This window comes from Argiope bruennichi, chromosome X1 (assembly GCF_947563725.1).
Source record: "Argiope bruennichi chromosome X1, qqArgBrue1.1, whole genome shotgun sequence".
Classification (NCBI taxonomy): Eukaryota; Metazoa; Arthropoda; class Arachnida; order Araneae; family Araneidae; genus Argiope; species Argiope bruennichi.
The window spans coordinates 54534371-54560469 of record NC_079162.1 but is presented as its reverse complement, the minus strand read 5'-3'; the positions used below and the strand labels follow the sequence as shown (position 1 = coordinate 54560469).

Here is a 26099-nt window from a genome sequence, read left to right as displayed (position 1 = left end):
CTAGACAAAATCCTCCTAAATTGGCTTGATATGATGAAATATAGTTTCGCAACTCGCTCAGTTTTTTTAAAATATGCAAAAAAGGGAGATACTTTAAGCAAGAATATTTTTCTACGTGAAACATAAGACACACGTTAATAAAATTTTAGGCCTTTGTAACCTTTTCAGCTTTTGATTCAAACCACAAGAAATAATTTCTCAAATCATTTCAAGTATTTTTCATCTGTAATCATATTTTTATTTTTAACTATTTAGAAATTAGCTGTGAGGCCCCGATGAGAGTAAACACCCTGCTTTTATGACTTCAAAATAATGGTAATTTATGACTTCTTGACAATAATAATAAATTATTTTATCTTTTAAATCTTATGTCCTAATGGACGCGCTATTCTTTATGATGGCTTATTCAGACATTCTCGATAAATGTTGATTGTTACAAAAGTCCTTACATAGAAAAATGGCATTTATTAATTTTTAGAAATTAAACAATCCAGCAATAAATGTTTTGTTCGAAAAACATTAAATTCTGCCCTCACCCCAACATGCGATTTATTAAATATCTAATATCGCTTCAGAGTGTAAAGAATGACATATTATTAAAAAATAAAGCATAGATTTGCTTTTTTTTTCTATTTTTAAAAAAAATCAGACATTCAGTTAAACGCAATATTTTACAGCATACTCAAACGAAAACTTATCTTTTTCTTCAAGGGCAAAATGAATTATTTGGATATTTTGTAAAGTAATAACCGACTTTTGGAACTAGGAGTACCACAAATACAAAATTTACATTTCATGAATAATTTATTTATGGAAATACTATCTGTCTACGCGTGCGCAATTTATGGGAAAAGTTTCATATCGGCGAGTGGAATTTGAAACGCATGGATCATTCTATAACTGGTAAGGTCAAACAGTAAAAGTAACATTTTATTCATATATGGAAAAGTAAATAGAATGGCCTGTCGCTACAATATAAAAAGAGAAAATGGTGCCCTCTCGACTTTCTTGTTTGCTTCTACTTCTGCGTGTTCTTCTTTGTCGTATGGTAAAGAGAAGCATATGTGAATTAGGAAGAGCTTTCCTTTAATCGACTGAGCCGAAAATTTGGTGGAGAATTCTTATTTTGGTACATAATTACATCCATCTAACTCGTTGCGTTTTTGAGTTACTGCAATCACATTCAGAATGACGGATAGAAAGTTTTCCTTTGATGGAATCCGTTCAAATATAGTAATAAATGAACATTTATATTTCATGACAATATTCCAAATTTCATTAGTTAGCTCTTTCTGTTTACGATTTACCGTATTCATAAGAATATGGACAGAAATAAATCCAAAGATTTGGTTTCCGAACTTAGAAAGACATAAATGATGGCTATACACACAATTTCGACTTCGAAATTATAAGTACGATTGCAATAATATCTGCAGTTTATATGTAAGGAAATGAGAAACCGGAGGGAGAGGTTCCCTAAAACTTTCTCGCGTATTCTCTAATAAGGATGTTAACCTATTGAACGCCTTGCATGGCACTGGCGTACAATGGTTACGAAGTATTTACTTTTGGCCGGAATTTAGCATTTTTGCTGAATCTATTGTATGAGCCTTGGCGAGTATTTTGGCGATTAATCCCTTGTATTCTGTCAAAAGTATTCAAGAATCTGTTTGGGTTTCAGATTCGTTCCTCTCCACCAGATGAAACAAAAATTTGGCATAAAACTACACTTAAAGTTACAAAATTACGAACCAAATTTTATATATTTAAGTCACTGCGTTTATGAGTTATCCCGTTTGCATACTTCTGAAAGAACAGACCGACAGACAGTCAACCTCTAGGCGGATTTCGTTCAAAATTTGACAGGCGTCTTTATTAAAGATGTTAAATATGTGTACTAAATTTTATCTATCTAGCACTCTTCGTTTTATAGTTATCGTACTAACTTATATTCGAACAGCCGGACAGACAGACTTGCTTTGTAAGGTATTTACTAAAAATTTGTTTTTAAGCTTTATACCAAATTTCATCCGTCTAGCTCAAACGTATTTTGTGTTATCTTTGTCACAGACAGGCATAGAGACAAACGGACATTTTCCAAAAATGCTGTTTTTTCGATATCAGAAAGGTTTAAACATGAAGATTCTTTAAAATCTTGAGTTTACTACTTATACGAGAAAGTAAGAAAACATGCACCATAAGTAAAGAACCCGGTGATTAAAAAAAAGAAATTGTTTCGTTTTGACAATTGCCAGGATTCTTATTAGCACGAGACTGAAACGGAAAATTCGTGGGATCAACAATGTTTGCAACATTCAAAATTTACATTTTAAAATAGCTAGTACTCCTTTAGCTAAAACTAGCACAATATTATTTGTTGACTAAACTACCACATAAACAAAGTTTAGAAATGATTAAATGTATCCCAGTGTTGGAATATTAATTTCAACCGAACAGAAACGAAGGGTATATTTTTTATTTGGAAACTATCTAAAAATTTTAATTTAGACAGACCTTGTCATTTTGCTTCTTGATGAGATGAGAAAAACAATTTTGCAGAGCGTTCTTGAAACTTTCAATTTTTCTTGAAAGCAGATTTACTTATCATGCTCAAACAAAAGACATTCATTTTATTCGTTTTCATATATTCATTCATTCATTCAGTATAGTTGGTCAAATGTAATTAGAGTACTTCATGTAATCCTTTCACTAGTTCAAAACTTGCTATGAATTAAAACATGCCGTACCACTTAGATCCATTAAACTTTTCCATTAACATCGATGCATGCATTATACCAGTAGAAATTATTCTTCCTAGTACAGCTATACAATACTATACAGTACTATTTAAAATAATGTATAAATACTATACAGTTATGCAGTTAAGTTTTCTTTTATAATGTAGAATTAATCAGACTATTGTATAATTTGCCCAGTAATAATTTTTATCCTATATCTTATTGTGCTAGTTATATTTAAGATTTAGTGATAGTAAAAGAAAAGAACAGTTAACTTTCGGCATTCTGTAGGACTTTTTGTTTGTCTTAACTTAGCTAAGCTTTGTTAGAATAACGTCCTGCTTTGAAATTGTACAATGCATATTTTGGGATGGAGCTTGTAATTTTGAACAGAGTCAGATGATGAGGGTGGTACCTAAGCCGACTACATCTTTCATTAATTACTCCACAGCAACAGAAAGGCGATTGACCCACGATGTATTTAAGGTGCACTAGACCTGCAGATTTGATCAATCTTCGGTAGCGCCAAGACTTTTCGGTCTTGTAACTGAGACATTGCTTGTTGTCCACGAGAGATCATTATTAATATGAGAAGTCAAGTAAGTTTAGTTATATAAACGCTACAGTTATTTTGGGATGAATCTTATAAATTTAAACTCTGATACGGACGGCACCTGAGCTGGCATTTTCTTTCCATACTTTTGCACCACAACCATTCGTGGACGAGATAACAAGTAAGAGAAAGTTAACCCTACACTGCATCATGTTGCCATTTGGCTACACTGGCGATTTGTCATCTTCATGACCAGAAAAATGTAGCCATGAGGCAACACTGTGCATTAAAAGTAAGTTTGGACTTCTTTGATTCAGTTATCACCATTTATTCTCAATAGATGGCGGTAGGTGTCCGTGGATAACAGTAAATGGAGACATAGCAGTAGACTTTTGCAATCACATAAATGGCCATATTTTGAAATTTTTATTTACTATTAAATGTTTTCCTAGGTCCATTAAAAAAATCATATGCATAAAATGAACTATTAAAATTCGTTTATTAGGCTTTTTATGATAAAGCGAATATTTAAAAAAAATTTAAGCCACAATATGTATCTGTAGCCATTTGGCAACATCATGCAGGAAGGATGCGATGAACAATTCAACTCAACACTGTAGTTCAGAAAGCATGTGCTTTGTTTATACTACTTATGTTACATTTTGTCTTTCTTTTTTGTCTTTGCAGTTTTAATTATGAGTTTTGTGATATAATTAGAAGCAATTTATTTTTTCTTTGAAATTCTATAAGCTAGAATAATGGAAGAGCATAGGTCTGTTTACTTTGTTGATACAGATGGTAAAAAGAAATTATTGACAGATGAAATATGGAATGCTCTTTCGAGTGGAAGCGATGATGATTTTGATGATAGCGATGAAGATCCTACATTTAATCCTAATGTTCTCTTCAATAGAAATTCAGAAGATATTTCTGACAATAACAATGATTCTGAATCATCTGAAAATGAAGTGAATATTCAAAACGAAAGTTCGACTTCAGGTAACAAGACATTAGAGGAAAAAAGTAAGAAAGTTAAAAAGGAAAAAATTAAACTTGTATGGAAGAAAAAGTCTTTGCAAGTAAATCCTGAAATCATAACTTTCAGTGGAGATACACAGTTACCTCAAAATATTTTGAATTTGGAAACACCTTATGAGTTTTTTTCATATTTTTTTCATCCGGATCTCATAACTTTTATTTCTGAACAAACTATTCTATATAGTGTACAACAGACACCTGAGAAACCTCTGAATGTAACATCATCTGATATAAGAAAATATTTGGGAATTTGTATATTGAGTTCTGTATCAAGTGTTAAAGATTTTAGATTGTACTGGAATCCTGCTGTTGGAATATCTCTCATTCAAAATTCTATGCCCGTTAACGAATTTGAAAAAATAAGAAGATATCTTCATTTCAATGACAATAATGCATTTTCAACTGATTTGCAAGGAGGCCAGGATAAGTTTTTCAAACTGAGACCTTTGATTGATGAACTTCAAAAATCTTTCCTTTCCATTCCTATGGAAGAATGTTTATGTGTCGATGAACAAATGTGTGCTACTAAAGCTAGACACCATTTAAAACAGTATATGCCTGACAAGCCCCATAAATACGGTTACAAACTCTTCATTTTGAGTGGAGTATCCGGATTTGCATACAATTTCGAGATTTATGGTGGCAAAGAACTTGATGTTGCTAATATACTTCAAGAGCCTGATTTAGGAGCTAGTAGTAATGTAGTTATTAGATTAACTCGTCCTGTTCAAGAAAATGTTAATCACAAACTTTACTTTGACAATTATTACACTTCTATTCCTCTGCAAGTATATTTGAAGAAAAAGGGAATTTTATCTCTTGGAACTATTAGAAGAAATAGAATTCCAGACTGCAAACTTCCAACTGAAAGGGAGCTGAAGTTACAAGTTCGTGGATCCATCACTGAATTTGTGGCTGAATATGATGGCTGTGAACTGTCAAATGTATCATGGAAAGACAATAAAACTGTCACAATGCTCTCTACATTTGCTGGTACAAACCCGGTAAGTGAAGTACAGCGCTTTGACAGGAAACAAAAATGTCATGTAAAAGTAAATTGCCCTTACGTTATAAAAACTTACAACAAGCACATGGGAGGTGTGGACTTACTTGACAGTTTGATTGGAAGGTATAAAATAATAATGCGAAGCAAAAAGTGGTATTTTCGGTTGTTTTATCATTTATTAGACCTGACGATTATCAATGCTTGGTTGCTGTATAAGAGAGTGCACAAACAAAAGCGTAACAGTGAAAAGCCTATGAAACTTGTTACTTTTAGATTGCAGTTAGCAGAAACTTTGTGCTTACATGGACAAGTAAAATCACTAAAAAGAGGGAGACCATCAAGTGCAGAGGAAACAGTTGGAAAACAATCAAAAAAAGCTTGTCGAAAAGAGCCTCCAAAAGATATTAGATTTGACAGAATTGATCACTGGCCAGAGCATTCTACAAATAAACAACGATGTAAAATGTTGAATTGTAAAGGATTTACAAGAGTACAGTGCATGAAATGCTCAATTCCTCTATGTTTTTATAAAGAGAAGAACTGTTTTAGAGACTATCATTTACAGTAATTTTTCTCTCTGGAATGCATGGTGTAGCCATTTGGCACAGTTTGTTTTTTTATTTTTTATGCTTAACTGCATGATGTTGCCACTTGGCAACAAACTAACATTTAATTAAAAAATAATGAAAATTTAGACTTAATTTTTTTTAAATATTTTTTCATGTTTTATCATTACACTCTATTACATATATATTTTTTTCAAGGAAAAATAAAAAATCATGCAGTGTAGGGTTAACTAAATAAGAGAAAAAGACATGGTATTCTTAAGGTTTCCATAAGGACCACAGATTTTATCTTTCCATCGCTTGAAAAGGGGAAAAACATTTGTTTCTCGTATATAGTCCATCTTTTAGCAGGTTGTTTGTAGAATTTAATCAGAATATATTTGAGAGTTTTCATTTTACTGAGAAAATCAAATTGTACAGTTAAAGTAAAAATAAAATTCTCTAAAGTACATAAATAATTCAAAGAATTCAGTCAAAATATTTAAATACTCCCCTTCCCCTAAGGACACTTCGGGAAGGTGTTCCATCAAAGTTAAACAACGTGGAACTTCATTACTTACAGTTAACCTTCGTCTATAAAAGTTCTAGGACGGTACCTCCTTTCTTATCACTCAGGATTTTCGAAAATATTTGATCCTGTCTATAAGCCTATGAGCCCCTAGTTGATCAAGAATGAAATCGGGTCTTTCAGTCTTGATCAGTTAAGCTTTAGACTAAACCCCTGCACAAGACATAAGACATAAAATGATGTCTAAAGAAAATAGTATTGGATACAAGGTCTAAGTAACTTTTTGAGAGAGATTTTCAATGAAACAACACTTACTTAAAGTGACTGATTGATGACTTATCATTTATTTTATTTAACTGGAAACTTTAGGAGATTAGAGAAATAATGCTTTTCGTGTACAAAGATTTGAAAGTAAGCTCAGATTGAAAGATACGAAATTCGTTTAACAGAAAATGTTTAAAAAGTATTAAAATTTTGATATAAAAAGGATGCTTGTAAAATGTTGGAGATTAAATATTCATCATTCCTGAGAAAATATGAATATTTAATCAAATTTTTATATTGCACATAAAAGCTTTATTATTGCTTTAGAATATATTATTTTACCTAACGTATAAATAATTGTATTTATGTTCAAAAGCAATAGTCAAAAAATATAGAGAAAAGACGAAGTTTGATTAAAGATTTTATCTTTCTAACGAAATAAATCCACACTGACCGGTTGGATTTTAGAAATCTTCATTTTTCTGTTGTATTTTTTGGGCCAGATCATGATGCTGTCTTACATGCAAATTTTGTTAACTCGGATATCATGTTACTCTCTGCTCATTTGAAGTATTGATCGTCCAAATATTATTTTTGATCTGTTTTATATTCACTCCTTCCTTAATTTTTTTCTCATTTTCTGTTGAATTTGTATTCTCGTCAATTCTCATCTGTCATTGTCATCTCATCGCTATTCAAAGTTATGAAGTCCGTACCTTCAAAAACGTGTTACTTGTACTTCAAAAAGGGATGTAAAAATAAATAAATTTCATATGCATGGCGCCATATAATGCTGAATTTGACGAAACATTCATTTTGACATTCCGTTTTATTTATAATAATAAATTCTGATACATTTAAAATGCTAAAAAGTGTAGAATTATAGAAATATTAATGTTTTCAAACACACAATTCTTTAAAAAAATGACAAAGAGTAAAATATGTTGCTTTTTATTTTCTCGCATATGAAATATTCAAAGAGGAAGTATTGCAATCTTAAAAAAAAATTACAACATATTAAATTACCACTTTATAGCAAATTTTTGAATTTCTTTCAAATTTTGAAAGGATCAATATGATGGAAGTTTCCTGTTTAAGAAGTACAAATGAACAAAATAATTGAAAAAACGTTAAGAGATAGATGGACAATATCTGGTACCCAGTTTTAATATCGAAAGTGTAGATACGTATTGAGTTTTGAATCAAATCCGTCAAATAGTTGACCGTCTGTGGGCCTGTACTATACATGTAAATGCAATAACTCAAACTAAACAGCTTAGACAAGTGGAATTTCATATGGGATTTTGTTACCACAGCTGTAACTCTGTACTAAATTTTAGTTTTAATATATCGAAAAGAAAGTGTCCAAAATACATAGTGGGTTTTCGTCACTCAAGTATGAAGTGCAAAATGTTCATGTATGAGATTCTTAGAGTAGAATTATGAACAGCAATGATCTTGTTTGGGATCACCAATAAGTATGCGGGGCTGGCGGTTTGGTGGTGTTTATTGGCGAAACAGCCATATATGGCAATAGATATGCGGGGATGCGAAGATAACACCTATATATAAAGTTTCAAGGAATCACTCCAGCTGGGTTTATGAAAAAGAAAGTGCATTAAAGCAAAGTCGTAAAATCTCAAGGCACTGAAGACGATACTATAAAAAAATTAATCACAATGGACATCAGAAAAAAGTTTTCAAACATTCGTTAAAATTGAAAACATTATAAATGTTATAGATTTAACTAAATTTTATAGATTTATTTGTTTTAATTCTTAGAATATTTCTCTAGAGTCACGCACTTCTACAATTTTATTTAGACATTCTTAATTTCGATAAAAATAAAATAGTGTATATTTTATATATATTTTAGTGTACTTGTAGAAACGTATTTTAAAGAATTTTGCTTAGCATTACCTTATAATCTGGTTTGTTTTGAACTAAATCCTTCTTGGATGATTCTCTATCATTTCCTATCACCAATGATTTGTATAAAACCCAACAAATTATTTCTGTGAATTTTTGATTTGATTGTAACATATGTCATAAATATTTACTAAGCAAGTAAGCATATTACGCACACTTTAGTTGGGGTTCTATGATTTATGGCAGCTTCAATTAGATAATTAAAACTCATTATTTTAATTTGGTAAGGAACCTTTCATCATATTTCTCCTTAATTCTTAATCGGTTGTTATATTCTAATAATCTTTTTAACTTAAACATATCATTTTCTTTTGAAATTGGTAACTGGCATGCATATTGATAGAAAATGCATTTATTATGGATGTCTTTTTTTATAGGCTATCTGATATATTTAGCATATAGAGCAAAATAATTTGGTTAACATTTTGAACGGATTCAAAAGATTTTGTTTTCTCTACATAATGAATATTTTCATCGACTACGATCTTTCGATTTTTTTTTCCTACGTTAATTGTATTAATCAAAGACAATCCATTGTGAGATTTATATTTTGCAATTTAGTGTTGTTTATTTCATTTAAATTTATCAAATATTTCAAATTGTTATCTGCAGAACATCTGACGATTTTTACCAGATTTGAAGAAGTTAGAAAGAAAAAACCTTCATATTTTTTGCAATTTTGTTTGTAATTTATTTTCGAATAAGAAAAACATCTTAAAAAAAGAGTTTCACGATTCAAAACTTCTATTTATACTACATCAAGAAACTATAAAAACAAAAGTAATATTTTAAGATTCATAATTTCTATACGACAACAGTTATCCAAGTTTAGTTAACAGAATCTTATCTTAGTTGAAATTCAGTTATATATATATATAAAAAAACCCACCAGAACCCATTTTTATTTTTCTAGCTTATTAATAGGAAAAAAATATATTATGCATCTAAAGAAAATGTTCAATATTTAAAGTAATTCTTTAACACGTAAAATAGAGCTCATTATTTACACCGGTAAAAAAACTTTTCTTAAGAATAATTATATTATCTGACATTCTAATATAGAATTCATTTATGTAATTATATTTAGAGTGTTAAAATTCTCTTAATAAAAAAAACGCATAATTATACTTACAACTATTCTCATTTCAGTTTATATATATTTCAAGACTTTATTCTTCCCTAGAACACTCAATGTTTCAATTCAACGATTCGAGAATGCGGCGAAATTAATGAGCACTTTTCTAAGAACGTCAAATAATCTGGCATAAGTGCGAGACTTCTTAAAGATTTTCGAATAGTGAGCCTCATTGAAGGAACCTGGGACGTATTTTTTTATTATCAAAAAATCAATTTTCTAATTTTATATTCATAAAATAAAGGACATAAGTGTAGGAAAAAGAAAAATTGGGGATTACAAATGTTTAATATTTATGCTTTTGTAAAGCCGAGATCTCATAAATTAACTTCCAAAAACGTGAACGAACTCTTATAAGAGTACACACTTTTTTGCAAGTTTTTCAAAACATATTTTCTTCAACTTTAAATAAGTGTAGGTAAAATTATTTTCACACCATAAATACGATATTTTATACTCTGATATCTTTAAACATTATGCATCTATTAAAACTAATTTTATCCTTTTGGGGGACATTAATATATTTTTAAGTTGCCATTTATTGTAAAAAATATGCTAAGATTTTCAAATTTTAAAGTTAAAAGAAAAAATGACATTTTCTTTTTTTTCTATTTTAAATACTCTAGATGAAAAGAAGTTCACTTTAGATATAAAAACTTAACTGAGACTTAAGTTATGCTGATTTGGGAGTGATTTTCGAAATAAATGTTTTTTTCTGGACGTACCGATTTAATGGTTATGTATTTTCAGATTGTTACTATGAGACTATAACACTTAAAATATTTTTACATTTTTTATATAGAAAATATATTATTTCTATGCTTATTAAATTTTTAGACTGATAAAAATTTTAATTGGACAAATATTCTCTATTGATGTTCAAATTTCGATGACTTATGCTGTCGAAAATATCCTAATTCCATTAATTGAAAACACAATTTAAAAATTCAATTTTTCGTAGAAATGTTTCCCTGACAATTCGAATATAGGGCTAAAAATCCACATGGTGATCCGTAAAGTCATTTTAAGCCTTTTAAATTCAGAACAGTCTCATATAACATAGAAATAATTTAAATCTATAGTAAAGTGACTATGCTGAATTAATTGAGAAAAGTTACAGCGCTCTTATTGGCGAAATCATGAAGTTACAAAAAAATAACTAAATAAATAAAGGAGATCGGCCAACAAAAGTTCATTAGAAAAATGTACTCTATACCATACCATAAAAATACAAGAAAACGTTTCATGAAGTTATCTGTAGATAACTTCGAAGGCGAAGATATTTGTGAATAAAATTATGAACTTTTCGTGACTTGAAAAAGAGTTCGCTTAAAATTGAAAAATGTATTTTTTCGGTATTAATAAGCAAATTTCCAAGTTAAGCAACTGCGAATTGAGATGTAAGTAATGAAGAAAGTAAACAAAAAGTAATAAAAAATTCTTCAAAAACCCACTTGGGGTAGTTATACAGGAGAATATATTTTTTTCAATTTTAGACGAACCCTTTTCCAAGTCATTAAACATTTATAAATTTAATAGCAAATATCTCCGCCAGTTTTACAGATAACTCCATAATTCATTTTCCTGTGTTTTTACTATAGTATAGCGTACATTTTTCTAAAGGACTTTTTGGTCGTTCTCTTTATTTTTTGAGTTATTTTTGTCACTTACTCATGTTGTCGCTAGGGGCGCACTAACATGTTCCAATAATTTCAGCATACATAATTTACTATAGGTACACACTATTTCCCTGGATGTACGAGACCCCGTTTTAAATTTTAAGGACTTAAAAGGACATTACCTATAACGTATAACATTGTTTTTTTACACAGTCTCATAGTAAAGGGTTACAGGGATTTTATTAGTGGCTACGTTTTTCTCACAGGCTGGAGTCCGACTTAGTATGCATTCGACATCCATTAAAATATCTCTCATAATAAATCTCTCCTCCTTACTCCAAGAGTAACTTCTCAATTGTTTAAATAACATTCCGTTTTTTTTTGTTAGAATCTGTAATATTGCTTTCCAGCGCTTTAACTCTCATAACAAGGAACATAGATTTACAGATATTTTAACAAAATATATGTTAAAAACGGGAAAACATGCTGTAGGTAATTCTTTGGCAACTTTCATTGAAGCATAATCTGATAATTTTCCTAATTATATAGATATTATTTGCCAGTTATAAAGTAGATATAATCTAATGTTATAAAACTGCATTCAAAATAAATAGAAACTTTACTTCGAATACAAAATGGTAGTGGCGTAAGACATCCAATCAATAGTTATGAAGTTTCTTCCAAAGAAAAAGAAATGCTTTATCTAGCCTATTTATGGTAGATATTCCAACAATTCTTTAAAGAGACCAAGAGAATTGTTTCATTTTCAACATGTAAAGAATCTTCCAAAACATTTGAACTGCTTATTTCGCTTTTCAATAGTGGTTACAAAAATCCATATTAATGACCAAGTTTCAGCTTGACTAATAATTTTGCTTAAAGATACACGAAGCGATTATATGTTAGATACCACCATTTTGAATAGTTAAGTCTTATGATATCGTCGAAGTCTAAACCGACAGTTTCTCTCATAAATCCGAGCAGCAAAAATATATAACACATGCAAGTCGAACTTTCATAGAATAATTATCAGAATTTTTAACTCCCTGATCATAAAACTTTTAGCCATTGCTCACATGGTCTTATATTAGTCGAACCAAAGTCACATTATGAGGAATATCTAATTTTAATGATAATGATAATCAAATGATAATGACATCAGAGTCAGAACCCAACTTTTCAAATTTCCACATTAGAAGAGCGTTAGCACATCTAATCTTAAGGTTTCATATAATCTCAAGATTTACCGACACGGTTGATGATCAGCAGAATATGGTCTCGAATCCTGTATCTTGTATTTCTGAAACCGAAACCTCGCCGTTGTGCAACCGTTGTCAATCTGCCCATTATCACGTAAAAGTATTTTAAGCTACATAACTTTGATAAACAGTATTTCAGTAGAATTGTGTTATTAGCAAAGTAAAATTACCAGGAGAAACATCTTTTACATTATATTTCTTTTGAGTTTCAGAAACAAACGAGAGAAAATTCAATTGTTCCCGGTGTTTATTAAATATAGTTACATTTACCCATTTTATTGAATGTACACTAGCCATAAAGACCATTTAAAACTTGCCGGTAAAAACTTATATGAAGTTTTTTCCTTATATGATGTGAATGAAAACTTATATGAATAAAAAAAGAACAATTTATATTAGATATTTCATTAAATTTGTTTTACAGTTTTAAAGAAAATCGTCCATCTTATGGATATTATTTTTATCTTCACATTTGTAGAACTGGTAAATTCATTTATTGAAACCGAAATTCAGAAAGAACCTTATTTTATGTGTAGAAATTATGTAATTTAAATTTAGAAATGGCTTTAAAATGTATTACTTCACACTTCAACACATATTTATCCAAAACTTTTTTAAGTATTTAAGGAAGTTTCCTCTAAGATATGTCACCAATAAATAGACTGAATTCACACGATGTCATATATCATACTATATGACACTGTTCATGATGTGCAATAGATAACTCCATGTTATCTCATGCGGTTTTAGGCTTATTTTAATTTATTAGATCATCAACCCTTTTGAGAGCAAAACTACGACTATTTTTAGAAGGATGACAAGGACGAGACATGATCTGGAACCCCTCTCAAAACATTCGTTCCACACCAACAAGAGGACGTAAGGTTCACGATGTCAGATTTAACGCCATTAGGCCCGTACACATGTCAGAATTTCAATGGAATTAGATTTTAAACCTAGAGCCCTTCAGCCCAGAGGACGAGACTTAATAACTAGGCCACAGCGGCTCATGCTGTTGTGGCCGAGTCACCCTTAAGACAACACTAGACAATGACCTAGACAACGCCAATTTTTTTCCAGCAAACTGCGTAATGGATTCCATTATAAGAATGACATTATATATCTTAAATCATTTCGAACTAATTTTATTTTATTAGCAAGGTTACTACATATTATCTATAACAATTTTACTACATTTATCAATGTAAAATATTCTGATTTCATTTGTAGTTAATATGAGTTAGTGGATGAGAAATCAAATCGATAATTAATCTGAAAATAGAAACTTATCCCAAAATTATTTATAAATATAAATGATACGATGAAAGCATAAATATCTTAAAAATAAAGAAATCAATATATCCGCGATTTTCTCGATTTCACTTTGATTGATGATTATTTAGTACAGTACATGGCTATTTAGTACAGTAAATTTCCCTGTACTAAATAGCCATGACCTTAGTAAAAGGGTAAACGTTACGAAGAGTAAGCAAGTTCAAACATTCCACGGGTCAGTATTCATGTATTCATACCCCTTTGGCATTGCTGATATATCAAGCACCATATACCGCCTCTCGTGACACTTGAATGATCCCGGCATAATTTGCATAAGCATCTCGTTAGTTATATATAGTTAACGAATCATTCTGGTTGTAATGTAGATAATTCCTTTCATCTAACATCGAGAACGTAAATTTATTTCTGTTATGCTGTTAGCCTACCCAAAATTTTTGCTTGAATATACAAAATGAAAAACCAATTTTTTAATGAATATATTTTAAGGGTTAGAAAACATTTTTTTGGACCACCATATACTCGTGTGCAACTGACAAAACAAAATAACAAAAAGAAAAAAAACCCCTCTATATTTAGGTTATTTTAGAAAATCGAAATTCTTTTTTTGAAAATTAAATAGCTTGACCAATTTTATTAATTTTAATTCTTCGCATTATCTAAACTGATCGACATATTTTGAAGACAATTAGATCCAAATGTTTGTGTCAAAATTAAGAATTCTTTTAAAGATTATAAATCTTCAAAAATGTCTCTAAAGCATGCTTGTCTTCCAAAGATTTTTTCTGCAAATTCATATCAAAAAATAATTTAAATGAATTATTTTGATGCGAAAGCTGTAATAATTGATTTTTTCGAAAATTATTATTATTATTTTTTTTTACAATCCCAGTTTTAAAAACAATTTCCTTTTTCAAAACTAAACTGAATTGCAAATCAAGATAATGTGAATTATCAGTATCATTAATTTGGTTAAGTTTCATTAATTTAGTTTTGTCGTTTCAAATAATTTATTCTATATAGAATAAATTAAAGAATCTTCAGAGACGAAACCTATGGTGAGAAAAATCCGAATTCAGTTTCTTGTTTTTACAGTTTATATAAAAACAAGAAACTGAATTCGGAATTTTCTTACCATAGGTGTCGTCTCTGAAGACTCTTTAAATATATTTTACAGACATTAAACAATAGTTTTATAATACTTTTCGAAGTATTAAGTGTTGTTAAATGCTAGATAAACCTGTCACTAAACTTAAAAAATTAAAAATTCTAATATGAATTTTAAATTTATTTACACCCCAAGCTACAGAAAGCGGTTCTTTGATACGTTCCATTTGCTCAAATCAATCTTGAAAAAAATATATATATATTAAGAAGCCAATTCACTTCTTAAACTTTCTATTCAAAGAGTACACTAGTGCTGCTGTATACAAAATAACTTGTACTGTCATAAAAATCTGTTTTTAAAGAATATGAAAGTAATTTATAAAATTCATCTTAATAAAAAGTAAAACGTTGTAGTGTAAAGTTTTTAATTGAGTTTTATATTCAGCATTTCATAAAAGATATTCAAGATTTTATCAATAAAATCAATCCTAGCTTTTAATAATAATATCTAGAAATAGATATATTATCTATAAATTATACATTACCTCTGGACTTTTAACAGTTAAATTTTTCAGATAAAATTTCATCATTAAAATTATGATTAAATAATATTTAGTAACATATTTTCATTGAATTATATAATATTCATACAGAAAACAATTCAGAAAGCTCATTTCACCCACTTATCAAATTTGCAATATGTGGTTCACTCAGCCGTTAAATATTATAATAAAAATAAATGACTATTTAACTTCAAATGGATATTCTAATCTTCATAATCCACATAAGTTCAATTTAGATGAACGACTTATCTTGAACGGCGACTCCATGAATTCTCATGCTCTGCTGACTAATTGTCTGAATTGCTACTAGATAATTGGATAATAATGTATTATTCTCGAATTTTAGAATATCTGAGGATAGAATATTAGAATTTCCAGTTAATATACGCTGAGATTTATTCATGTGATGAATATTGCAATACAAAATTTTGTAAAAGTTTTAAATATCATTTTTAAATATATTTAAAAACAATTTAACTTTAAAAATGTTCCTATTTTACGGGATTCTTTAAATTAGACATCATCTAACGGAAGTTTGAAACATTTGGAGCAAACTTTTGCAGAAATATTAGAATTATAAATGATTTATTGACAAAATTTAACTAAAATTAAAAGTTCTTTAAATTCTGATTCAGATAATTAAATTGTACAGATTTTTTTTCTGGGCCTTATTTCATGAAATGATCAGAAGTTTGTTTAGTTATAATTAAAATTAATTCAAAAGCATATGGTTTCTTTTTCAAGCAAACTATATTACATTCTCGATATCAAGATTACTAGTAATATGTCATATTAATGTTGATTCTTTGAAATGATGGAATACTTAAAATGTCAAGGATAGAAACATGAAAAAAAAATTACATTCCTTAAAATCATTTTTGCCATAATTATTCAATTTAATTTAATATTTATCCCTTTAATGAAAGTATAAGAAAGCACACTATTTAAAAATTCAAAGTTTTCATCAAAAATTTAATTTCTTTAAGTAAACATGTAACAAAATACTGCAGATTTAAACCAAACAGCTTATAGTCATAGAAAAATACTTCTGAATTTTACTTAAAAACTTCAAATTTTTTAAACCTAAAACTGTTCGTTTTTATCGCCGTTTTCTGAAAAATAATCCTTTCTTGTCATCTTAAAATAAATACGTTTTTATTTTCGCGTTGCCAGGTTTTAAGAATCCCCAGTGTCAGGAGATTCCGGTTATCTACTTTTTTTCGTTTGTTCAAAGATATTACTATCAATTTTCTTTTTATTATACTTCTTGAAAATAACGTATAGTTAAGCTGTGTTGTTTAGCTTGATCTTTCGTAGTTTTAAGTCAGGGGAAATCATTAGTCTGGAAACTTATTAAATTTAAAAAATAAAACTCTGATTCTGTCTGCTCGGTTCATAATCCTGTAGACAAGACAAGTTTGTTAGTAGATCTTTCCAATAAAATATCTTGTTTTTCTTCAATAAAATGGGATGGGGGGGGGATTTATTTTTCTTCAATTATAGCAAAAAAAAAATCACAAAAAGAAATAACAAATATAAAAATAAGATCTATAGATAAAATATGGTATGGTTATTTCTAGAAACATACATATTTGTTTTAAAAAAAGGAATGTTCTTTTAGTTTGTTCCTATATATATAACCGAGCAGAGAATAATAAATAGGAAATATTAAACCAAAAACTAAGATTTCAATACGATTTGCGATTAAAGAAAAAAAGATTAACGGGGTAAGTTAATTGTTTGCCATTCATTCAATTAGTCTTTTACTTGGCTGACAATCAGTGTTAATTATTGCGCAATTTATGTTATTTATGACGACTCTCGAAGAATGACGAATTTATTATTTTTTTAAAATTTTTGTCACTCTATTGGTTTAACTTTGTTTACCATCTCGTTTACAAGCAACCAGAGGGACCTTTTTACACGGACGTATTCAGTCTGAGTCGTGTTCATGTCACGACGACGACAGCAGTTCGTTCTCTTCAAAAAATATTTTTTCTAATCATTATCTGTGAGTTTGACTCTTAACAAATTTAACTTGGGCTAGATTCCTGTACAGAGCAGATAGAAAAAGAAATGAATTTTGAACTTGGAATTCCTCGGTCTTCAAGGTGAGATTTTACAACAGTGCCACTGCTTTCACCATTAATATATCCGATTTCAATTCCTTGCGAGATTCTTATTCTTTCTTGAACTCTTCGTTACATAAAGACCTAAATGATCTTTCTAGACAGTTAAGGAATTACTATGGATACATTTCGGCAAACAGAGTACTATAGCAATATTTCATAACATTTGTTTCATCTAATGATATAAAATACAAAAATGATTCAACATTTGGATGATTTGTTATTATTAGATTGATTATTTGAAGTATCAAAATGTTTTTTTTTAAAGTATCTGCGATACAAACTTAAAAAACGTTTTTTGTGATATTTGACAACTATGATTAAATATAAATTAACTTATCATAATGAATTAAGAATCACAATGAGAACATGAAAGAAAGGCTATATACAGGATAATAAGATGAAATTCAGATTAGCCCCTTTCTTGGAATGAAATCTTATTAGAAAAGTGCGTGGCTCTTCTTTCACCCAATTATACAGAAAATTTGTTTTATTCATGCAGCATCAACAGGTTGTTCAAAAAAAAACATTTATCTTTTTAAATATTTCATTTAGGCATAAACTTCTAACTACAAAAATTCGTTAAATACGATGGACCATTGCATGAAAACAATTTAGCAAAACCTGTGGGGAATGAAAATAAAAAAAGTTTTAAAAGTTAAACTTTTATGTGACCTCAAAATTTCGATTTTTTTTTGCAGATTTTGAAGTATCAAAATATTCTTTTAAAAAGTATCTGCGATATAAACCTGTAAAACATTATTTATAAGATTATGAGAGTATAGATATTCGACAGCATAGTGTCGAATCATAGTGCAAAAGCATCAGTTAGCAGTTTCTGTTGCACAAATCTATGGGCACACAAATTTTCAGACTTTCATAGGCAAATTTTACGCGTATTTATTCATTTTTAACTATAAAGGAGCTCATCGAAATTTAAACTGATATATTTATCATACACATGCAAATTTATTTAATACAGAAAAACTATTATAAATAAATACTTGTGTACTACTACGATATCCTATCGTCATGACTTGCAAAAACGCTGCTCACCGCGGATATTTTTATTCAATTTACTTGGTTTATAGACTATAATCGACTTTCTAAAAAAAAGTGAAGATTGAGTATCTCAATGGAAAATGTTATATCGAATAAAAATACAAAACTCTTTGTTCGCAGTTTTTTGTGTAATACTAACTGTATTTAAAAGCAATGGTGACTCGAGTATTAGAGTTGCTGAAGTGAACACCACCTCGATATAATGTATAAACATTGTATTTTCCTTGTGCTTTGTGTATTGTGCTTTGTCTACATTTCGATAAAAATTCAATGGAGAATGAAAATAGAAAAGAAAATAATATAAACTAAGAAATAAGCCAAAAAGTGAATCGACAAATAAGATAGACATGAGATTTACATCGAATAACTTCTGAAAGCATAAAATTTTTTTTCGTATTTCACTGCTGGGAGATACTCGGAAAGCAAAAAGTAATGTTTTCTTTCACTTTTTTTTGTGAACTTAGCTTAGATTTAGCCGGAGTTTAAGAAGTTCCACTTTGACGCTTGGCCAAATAATGGCTTCTTTAAGGATTTGCCTTCGCACTCTTGAGTTGTTTTTATTCTTTTCCTGCATTTGCTATTTTTTGCTTCATTTTCGTGTTTATGTTATCGCGACAAAGACACAGCTTTTAAAAACTTTTCTTTTTCTTTTGTTAAAAATCACAAATCAGTAAAAGATAAGTCGGCTATTTTCTAAAATACCATTCAGGTAATTACAATTTGAAAATTCGACTATTTAAACATAAGGTTACTTTTAAAAACTGCATTTTCAATTGCATTCATTTTGAGATATAAATTTTAAGGCACTAAATTTGAGAAAACGAGCCGCCTTAGCCTGAAAGAGTGTCCAATATGCATATTTTGAAAACTCTATTGCAAATATTTTTATATATTATATAACCTTTTTAATTTAAAAAGAGTTAATATTATATATATCAATTTTTAATCCACATTTTGATAAACATTCACAATATATATATTATCTTTGAATTGTACATTGCAAGACCTGATCAAATGTTGGCTTGAGGTATGAACAAATAGTCTGAACCAACAAATTTTTCTTTTTATAATTTCGGAAATTTTGCAGATAAATGCGTGATTGAGCTGGTTGAGTGTACTGGTAGTATTTTACTAACTGACACTTTTATACTATGGGCAGTATAAAAATTAATTTTTTTAAAACTTTTTAATATCAACCTTCATGGAAGTTAAACGTTTTTCATGCATTTACCCACCATGTTTAATGAAGCTTTCCAATAGAAAATATTCGTCTTGGCGAAATATTTAAAGAAATAATTGCTTTTCAATTTTTCTCGGAAACTCCGTATATTTTTAACAATAATCTTTATCAATGTCATTACCAATAATTAAGTCTTCAATATTTAAACCTTCAAGTTGACGCATTAATTACGCAATTTTATCGGCCCATTACTCAGAAAAGATAATTATACTCGAATAAACTCTAGATTATTCGAACAGAAAATATTAAATTTTCCTTAATAGTGATGTGTATAAGAATTCCGTGAATAAATATGAATCCGTTTATTGTTACTATACTAACCAAAAAATAAATGTATGACACTAAGTTAAGTAATTGAAAAATAGCTAAAAATTGGTAATAGTAAATTTCTAAAATAAAAATAATCTCAAGTACACAAGACACTAAAAGGCATAAAAATTTGTTTCAGCACTTATCCGAATGAGTACTTGCTCCCAATTCCTTCTGAACTGAATTTTTTAAAAAAATGAGCGTCACCTTTGGTGAAAGATGAAAGAAAAAAAAAAAAATCCGAGAATGGCTAGACGGTTATTTCGAATAAAAAAGGATACCAAACATTACTAGTCATAAAATTACTATAAACCTTTCTCAGAAAATTAATTTCAAAACAACCTATCTAATAATAAACATAAAACGTAATTATACTGAGTAGTCTAACAAACAAATATGGGCCATGCATGAATATACCCAACCGTCTTAATAATTCAACGGTGAGTAAAAAGTAATGTTATTCTACTGTTGTGAATGTTTTAAAATCAAGCAAAAGAAAATTTGGTAAAATTTCTTAAAAAAATATTTAATATATGGGAATAACTAGCTTCAGCCATTATTAAATAATAAAAAAAATAACCAATATACGTAGACGAACAGAGCTGTTCTGCCGTAAAATTTACTTCACTTCAATTTAAGTCAATTTAAATTAAGGCTTAACCTCACTGGTGAATAAACAATAAAACATAACAATCAATAACATCTGGCTATGGAAACTCCGGAACATCTTCCTCATTCTTATGAAATTAAAAGCGAACAGATTAATAAAATTGCAAACTGGAAAATTAACATAAAAGAGAAGTAAATAAAGAAATATTTTAAAACAAGTTGAAATATAAAAAAAGCATTGTCTTAATAGTCTATCTAAGGATAAATTCCTTTTGTCAGAAATCTGCAAATCAAAACAAAAAACCATAAATGTGAAAGTCGCTGAAAGAAATATTTAATGGTAGGTTGGAATTTCAATCATATTTATAATAGAGTTTTACTTTTAAGAAATATTTTCTTGTAATATCCATTGTGGCCTGATTTCCTAATTCGAATGTTATCAGATCCTTAGACTTTATGATTTTTATTTTGAGCTTCAAATGTTCGATAATTAGTTTCTGCATCTGAGTTTGCTAATTATTGTATGTCTTCTAATAAATGTTATTTTAATTATTTTTTTTGCAATTTTATCTCTAGTATATGTCATTATTCATTATTACTATTAAGAAAACAGGAAATCAAAACTTTTCTCAAAGTCGCAAACACATAGCGCCTATAGTATATATAAACAAAATTCGATTGAAATCAATTAATTAATTAATAATTTCTGAAAACAGAAGAAAATAAATATACAGAATTTCAGAACTCTGTTACATCGGTCAGTGAGAGAAAAATTAATTATGTTTAAAAAGATAGAAGTTTAGAAAATGAAAGAAGGAAAATTGTTACAATTGTTTGTTAAGATAGCAAATCGGGAAATATCAACACATTTCACTTGACTGCATCATAAAAATATACAAATTTGAAGTTTATCAAAATTTATAAAGAAATGTTTGTTAAAATCCAATGATACTTAGGCTAAGAAAATAATATCATTCTATAAAATACAAATTTAAAAATTATTCTTATGAATTCTTCTTCAATCAGTTTAAACATTTATTATGTATTAATGAAAATTTCAGTAATTTAGTTTTAATATTCTTTTAAAAATGTAAGAGTATTATGTTTTATTTCAAAATTGCAATAAATAATTTTATCTATTTTACAAATGAATAGTATATGATATTTCCAAAATAAACCGTAGAAATTTTAAATATTGAGCTAGCTGAGTTAATTGGGACGATATATAAATAACTAGTTAATAAAAATCAATAAATTATGGGAACTTGATTAGTATAGTTAAAGTAATTTTTACTAATTAATTTAATATTTCTTAAGCTGACGCGAATGATATATATTTATTAATTGCATCCATATTCTGTCCTAAGTGCTTTCATTAAAATTATTTTCGTTAATATCAGCTTCACCATTTTAAACATCCCACAATTCTTGATAAATTTTGGTAGACAACATTGAATGTTATCATTGACTTTTATAAATGATGTGTTTTGTTAACGCTCGAATTTTTAATTTTCGAAAGCGAATAAATATTCAGTAAGGAAATAAATTGAATACCTTGGAGACAGTATTTAAGAACACTCTTTCATTAATACCCTGAAGAAAAAAAAAATTAAATTCTTCTCTTCAGGGAATTAATAATATTACAGAACTTTGAAATAAACGTTTTTCTTTTTTTTTTTTTCAAATTAAATACCACTTATCATCACTCATAAATTTCAGATTAAAATAAATTAATCTATTAACTGATAATTTCTGGAATTATTAAAATTGAATATTGCGATGAACAATACGCAAGGGTATTATTTTTAATTATAATATCATTTACAAAGTATTTTAATTTTGTCCGAATGGGTATAGGAACTTTTTTTTCAAAGGAGCTTAATTTCGTTATAAAATAGTTTTGAATGTTTGATGCTATTAAGTTTTATTTTGATTCCAGGATTAAAGACAAAAATTATACAGTTGGTACAAATATAGAGTGTTTTAAAACTGTTTCTTTTGAGTTTAATTATTTTACATGTTTCAATGTTTGATATATTTTCTAATTCATAATTATGGATTTTATAAACTCTCGTAAGTAATTTTTATCAAATAAACAAACAGATGACATCTTCTGTATAAAATCAAAATCAAAATATTTTTACGAACTTTTAATTAAGGTATTAAAATAGTGAAAAGCAATTAATAATACGCTATTGTCGAAAACTTCAGAATTTTCACAGACCAGGAAGTGAGTGAAAAATCGATCGGAAAAGTCCCTCTTTACAAACAGAAAGCAAGTCAAAGTAAATAAAAATATACAGAAAAAATAAGGCTTCACTGTTGCTTAAGATAAATACATTCTGAGGAAGAAGTCTCTCTTAATTTTACGGAAAACGGCAAAATCTTCGATCCTGCAATAACTCAAACTTGTTTGTAGCCTGGAGAGCTTTTAGAGGCATCTAATATTTCAATTTGGATGGCGTTATGATCTGTCCGAGAACCTCCTCCATATTTACATAGCCTTAAAGCATTCTACACTGGTATGTTTGACCCTTTCATTCTACACAGTTTAGAACTCTAAGATCCTAGTTTTAATTTGACGCACCCCACCTCCTAATGCAGAATCAACACCACAAACTCAATTTCTATGCCTAAAAGCATACCTTACTAAAAAATTAACTTTTAATTAAATTATTTACACAGGAGGGGTAAAGTTTAGCTGACCAAAGTTCAATACCTGAGTATGGGCGTTATATTGTCCCTCAAGCGATTACCAGCTTACCGTGGTAATGAATCGATTTTGCAACGCCTGTCAGAATGCGAGATCGGCCCTTTGCACATTAAATTGCTGACAACTCTTTAGGGGCGGTAAGATTCTGTTTGATTTCCATGCGATCTTTGAAAATTTTAAAGCAACGAACTTTTGTAAGAATTGATTTGGATTGCTTTCAAATCAGTTGCTGGGCTGATATCGCATACTCTAAAATCATATTACAGCATAGCTTTGCCAATTCGAATTTCTCAGTAAATTGAGTTTTTTCCCTCGTCTCTTAAATGCCAAATAAAAAATGTTGAAATGTCGTTTGCTGTTGGAATTTCATGGCTAATTGGAAGTCAAAACTAAAAAATTGAAAAACATCGAGTTGTTACACTTCTATCTTGCAAGTTAAACACTTCTCTGCCTTTCTAATTTAACACATCTTTACCATGCCGTTTTCAGTGGTAATAAGTGAATAATTTTTTTGAAATATTTAATTTACTCGAAGACTTTACTAATAAAATTGTAAACTTTTGTAGTGCATTCAGCTATAAAATAAATAAAAAGGTTATTTTATAATTTGTTAAATAATAGAGGTGAATTATTATGGGTATTTGGAAATACCATTGTACAATTCTTGTATTTAATATGCTCTATAGTATTCATTGAAATTACTTATTAATTGAAGTTGTTATTTTAAAAATTATTAAATAATTCAAATATAACTTTATTAATTGAAATTACTTATTTTTTATTGATTAATTGTGCATTATTTAGTAAAACATTTACTTTATTAAATATAGATCTTTCAGCCGTTTTTAATTTAAAATTATCTTTTACATTTGCTGAAAGCGATTTTAGATTCAGTTCTTCATAATTCAAATTTTTGCTTAAATTAAACTTTTATTGTGATTGCATAGGCTTTTAATCTATTGAATTAATTTTCACGGAATCGAAATTTGTAATGCTTTTTAAGTCAAAACATATTTGCCCAACTTTATCTACATAGCAAAATATTCAGAGAGAAGACTTGTTTTTGAAAAACTTATCAAATACTTTGCGGATTTTAAATCTACTTTCTTGACGGGTCTCAAAGATGAAAGATCAATATTTGTCTAAAGTCTAATTATAAAAACAGTAAAAGAAAATATATAAAAAGAATATTATTTTTATATATTTTTGCTTGTTGATTGTTTCGTACAGAACATGAATATTCGATAGTTTAATAAGGACAAATTAATCTGTTTTCAGTCGTTAAGTGCTTAAATTCCAAGTAGAAGAATTGGTTTAAACCACGCCACATATTTTGTTGTATAAATTTTTCTTATAATTTTTATTTAAAAGCCAAAACAATATAAAATGAACCAGAAGTACCCGAAAATTTTCCGATTCCTCTAAAATAGTTTTAAAACATTTACAAATTTATCTCTCTCCTCAAGTAATTGTTTTTATATTGTATATACAAATAAACTCAGAAGCGAGCATCCTATTTAAAAACATTGCTAACTATTTTGCATACCAAAAAGATGCAAGTAAGCTTATCTCTAATGTTTATGTATGCATAGGATATTTTTTGCTTTCCTTTCTTCATTTTTTTCAAGATTTTGGCTAAACTGCTTCCGTAAAGTTTAAAAGTAAATACACTGAGATAAAATTTTTAAGACCCAACCGAAGTTGTTGTAAGAATTAAAACAATAAAAAAGGAAGATAGAAGGGCAGAATTATTTTATAAAAATAAATGCAATGAAATCGGGTGAAATTCAAAATGGCGAATGCGCATAAAAAAAAAAAAAGATAAGGATTTTTTTATTTTAATAATAACATTTAGTTGGCTTTCCAGCGTGCCATATCTTACAAGGTTAAAGACGATGAATGAAAGCATTTTTTTAAAAAAAGAAATTTATTTGTATAATAAAAAGCTGAAATTTTTTTATTTAATTATTTTCTATTTTTAAATACTCAGAATTTTCTCACACTCTGTAAAAGCTAGCATTATTTATAGAATATAAAAATTTAAGTTTATTAATAGTTGCCTGATGGTTAAATTCTAAATAAATTAAGACAGTATATTTTAGGCGAGAAGACAAAAAGTGTGTGAGATTTCAAAGCTCTAGAACATCAGGGAGCGAGTAAAAAATTGATTACAGAATTCAATCTCAATGAATATGAAGCAAGTGAAACTAAATAAAAAAAGTTTAAAAGTTTGGAACTGATTTTGAATGCCATTCTTGTCCATGTTTATCTTCTCTGCATCATTCCAAATGTAGTACATTTGTTAGGATATAACACTAACACGCACACGCACACACACAGTTTTTTCTTTGCAATTCAAAATTTTATTTGATCAAATTAATATAAATCTTGACTAAAAAGTTGTCGCCATGATCACAAGTTTATCAAAAAAGTTTTAGTTAAAATGAAATATATTGAAG

At 28.5% G+C, this 26099-nt stretch overlaps 1 protein-coding gene across 1 annotated transcript in view; it reads left to right on the top strand.

Moving 5' to 3' along the window:
- Window positions 1-4049: 4049 nt before the first annotated feature.
- LOC129959225 (piggyBac transposable element-derived protein 3-like) overlaps window positions 4050-26099 on the top strand; it is a 43685-nt gene continuing 21635 nt past the window's right edge. Inside the window, exons 1-3 of the mRNA XM_056072049.1 lie at window positions 4050-4408; window positions 4514-5458; window positions 5609-5793. Coding sequence (XP_055928024.1) covers window positions 4050-4408; window positions 4514-5458; window positions 5609-5793 — 1489 coding nt within the window. The remainder of the gene's footprint in view (window positions 4409-4513; window positions 5459-5608; window positions 5794-26099) is intronic.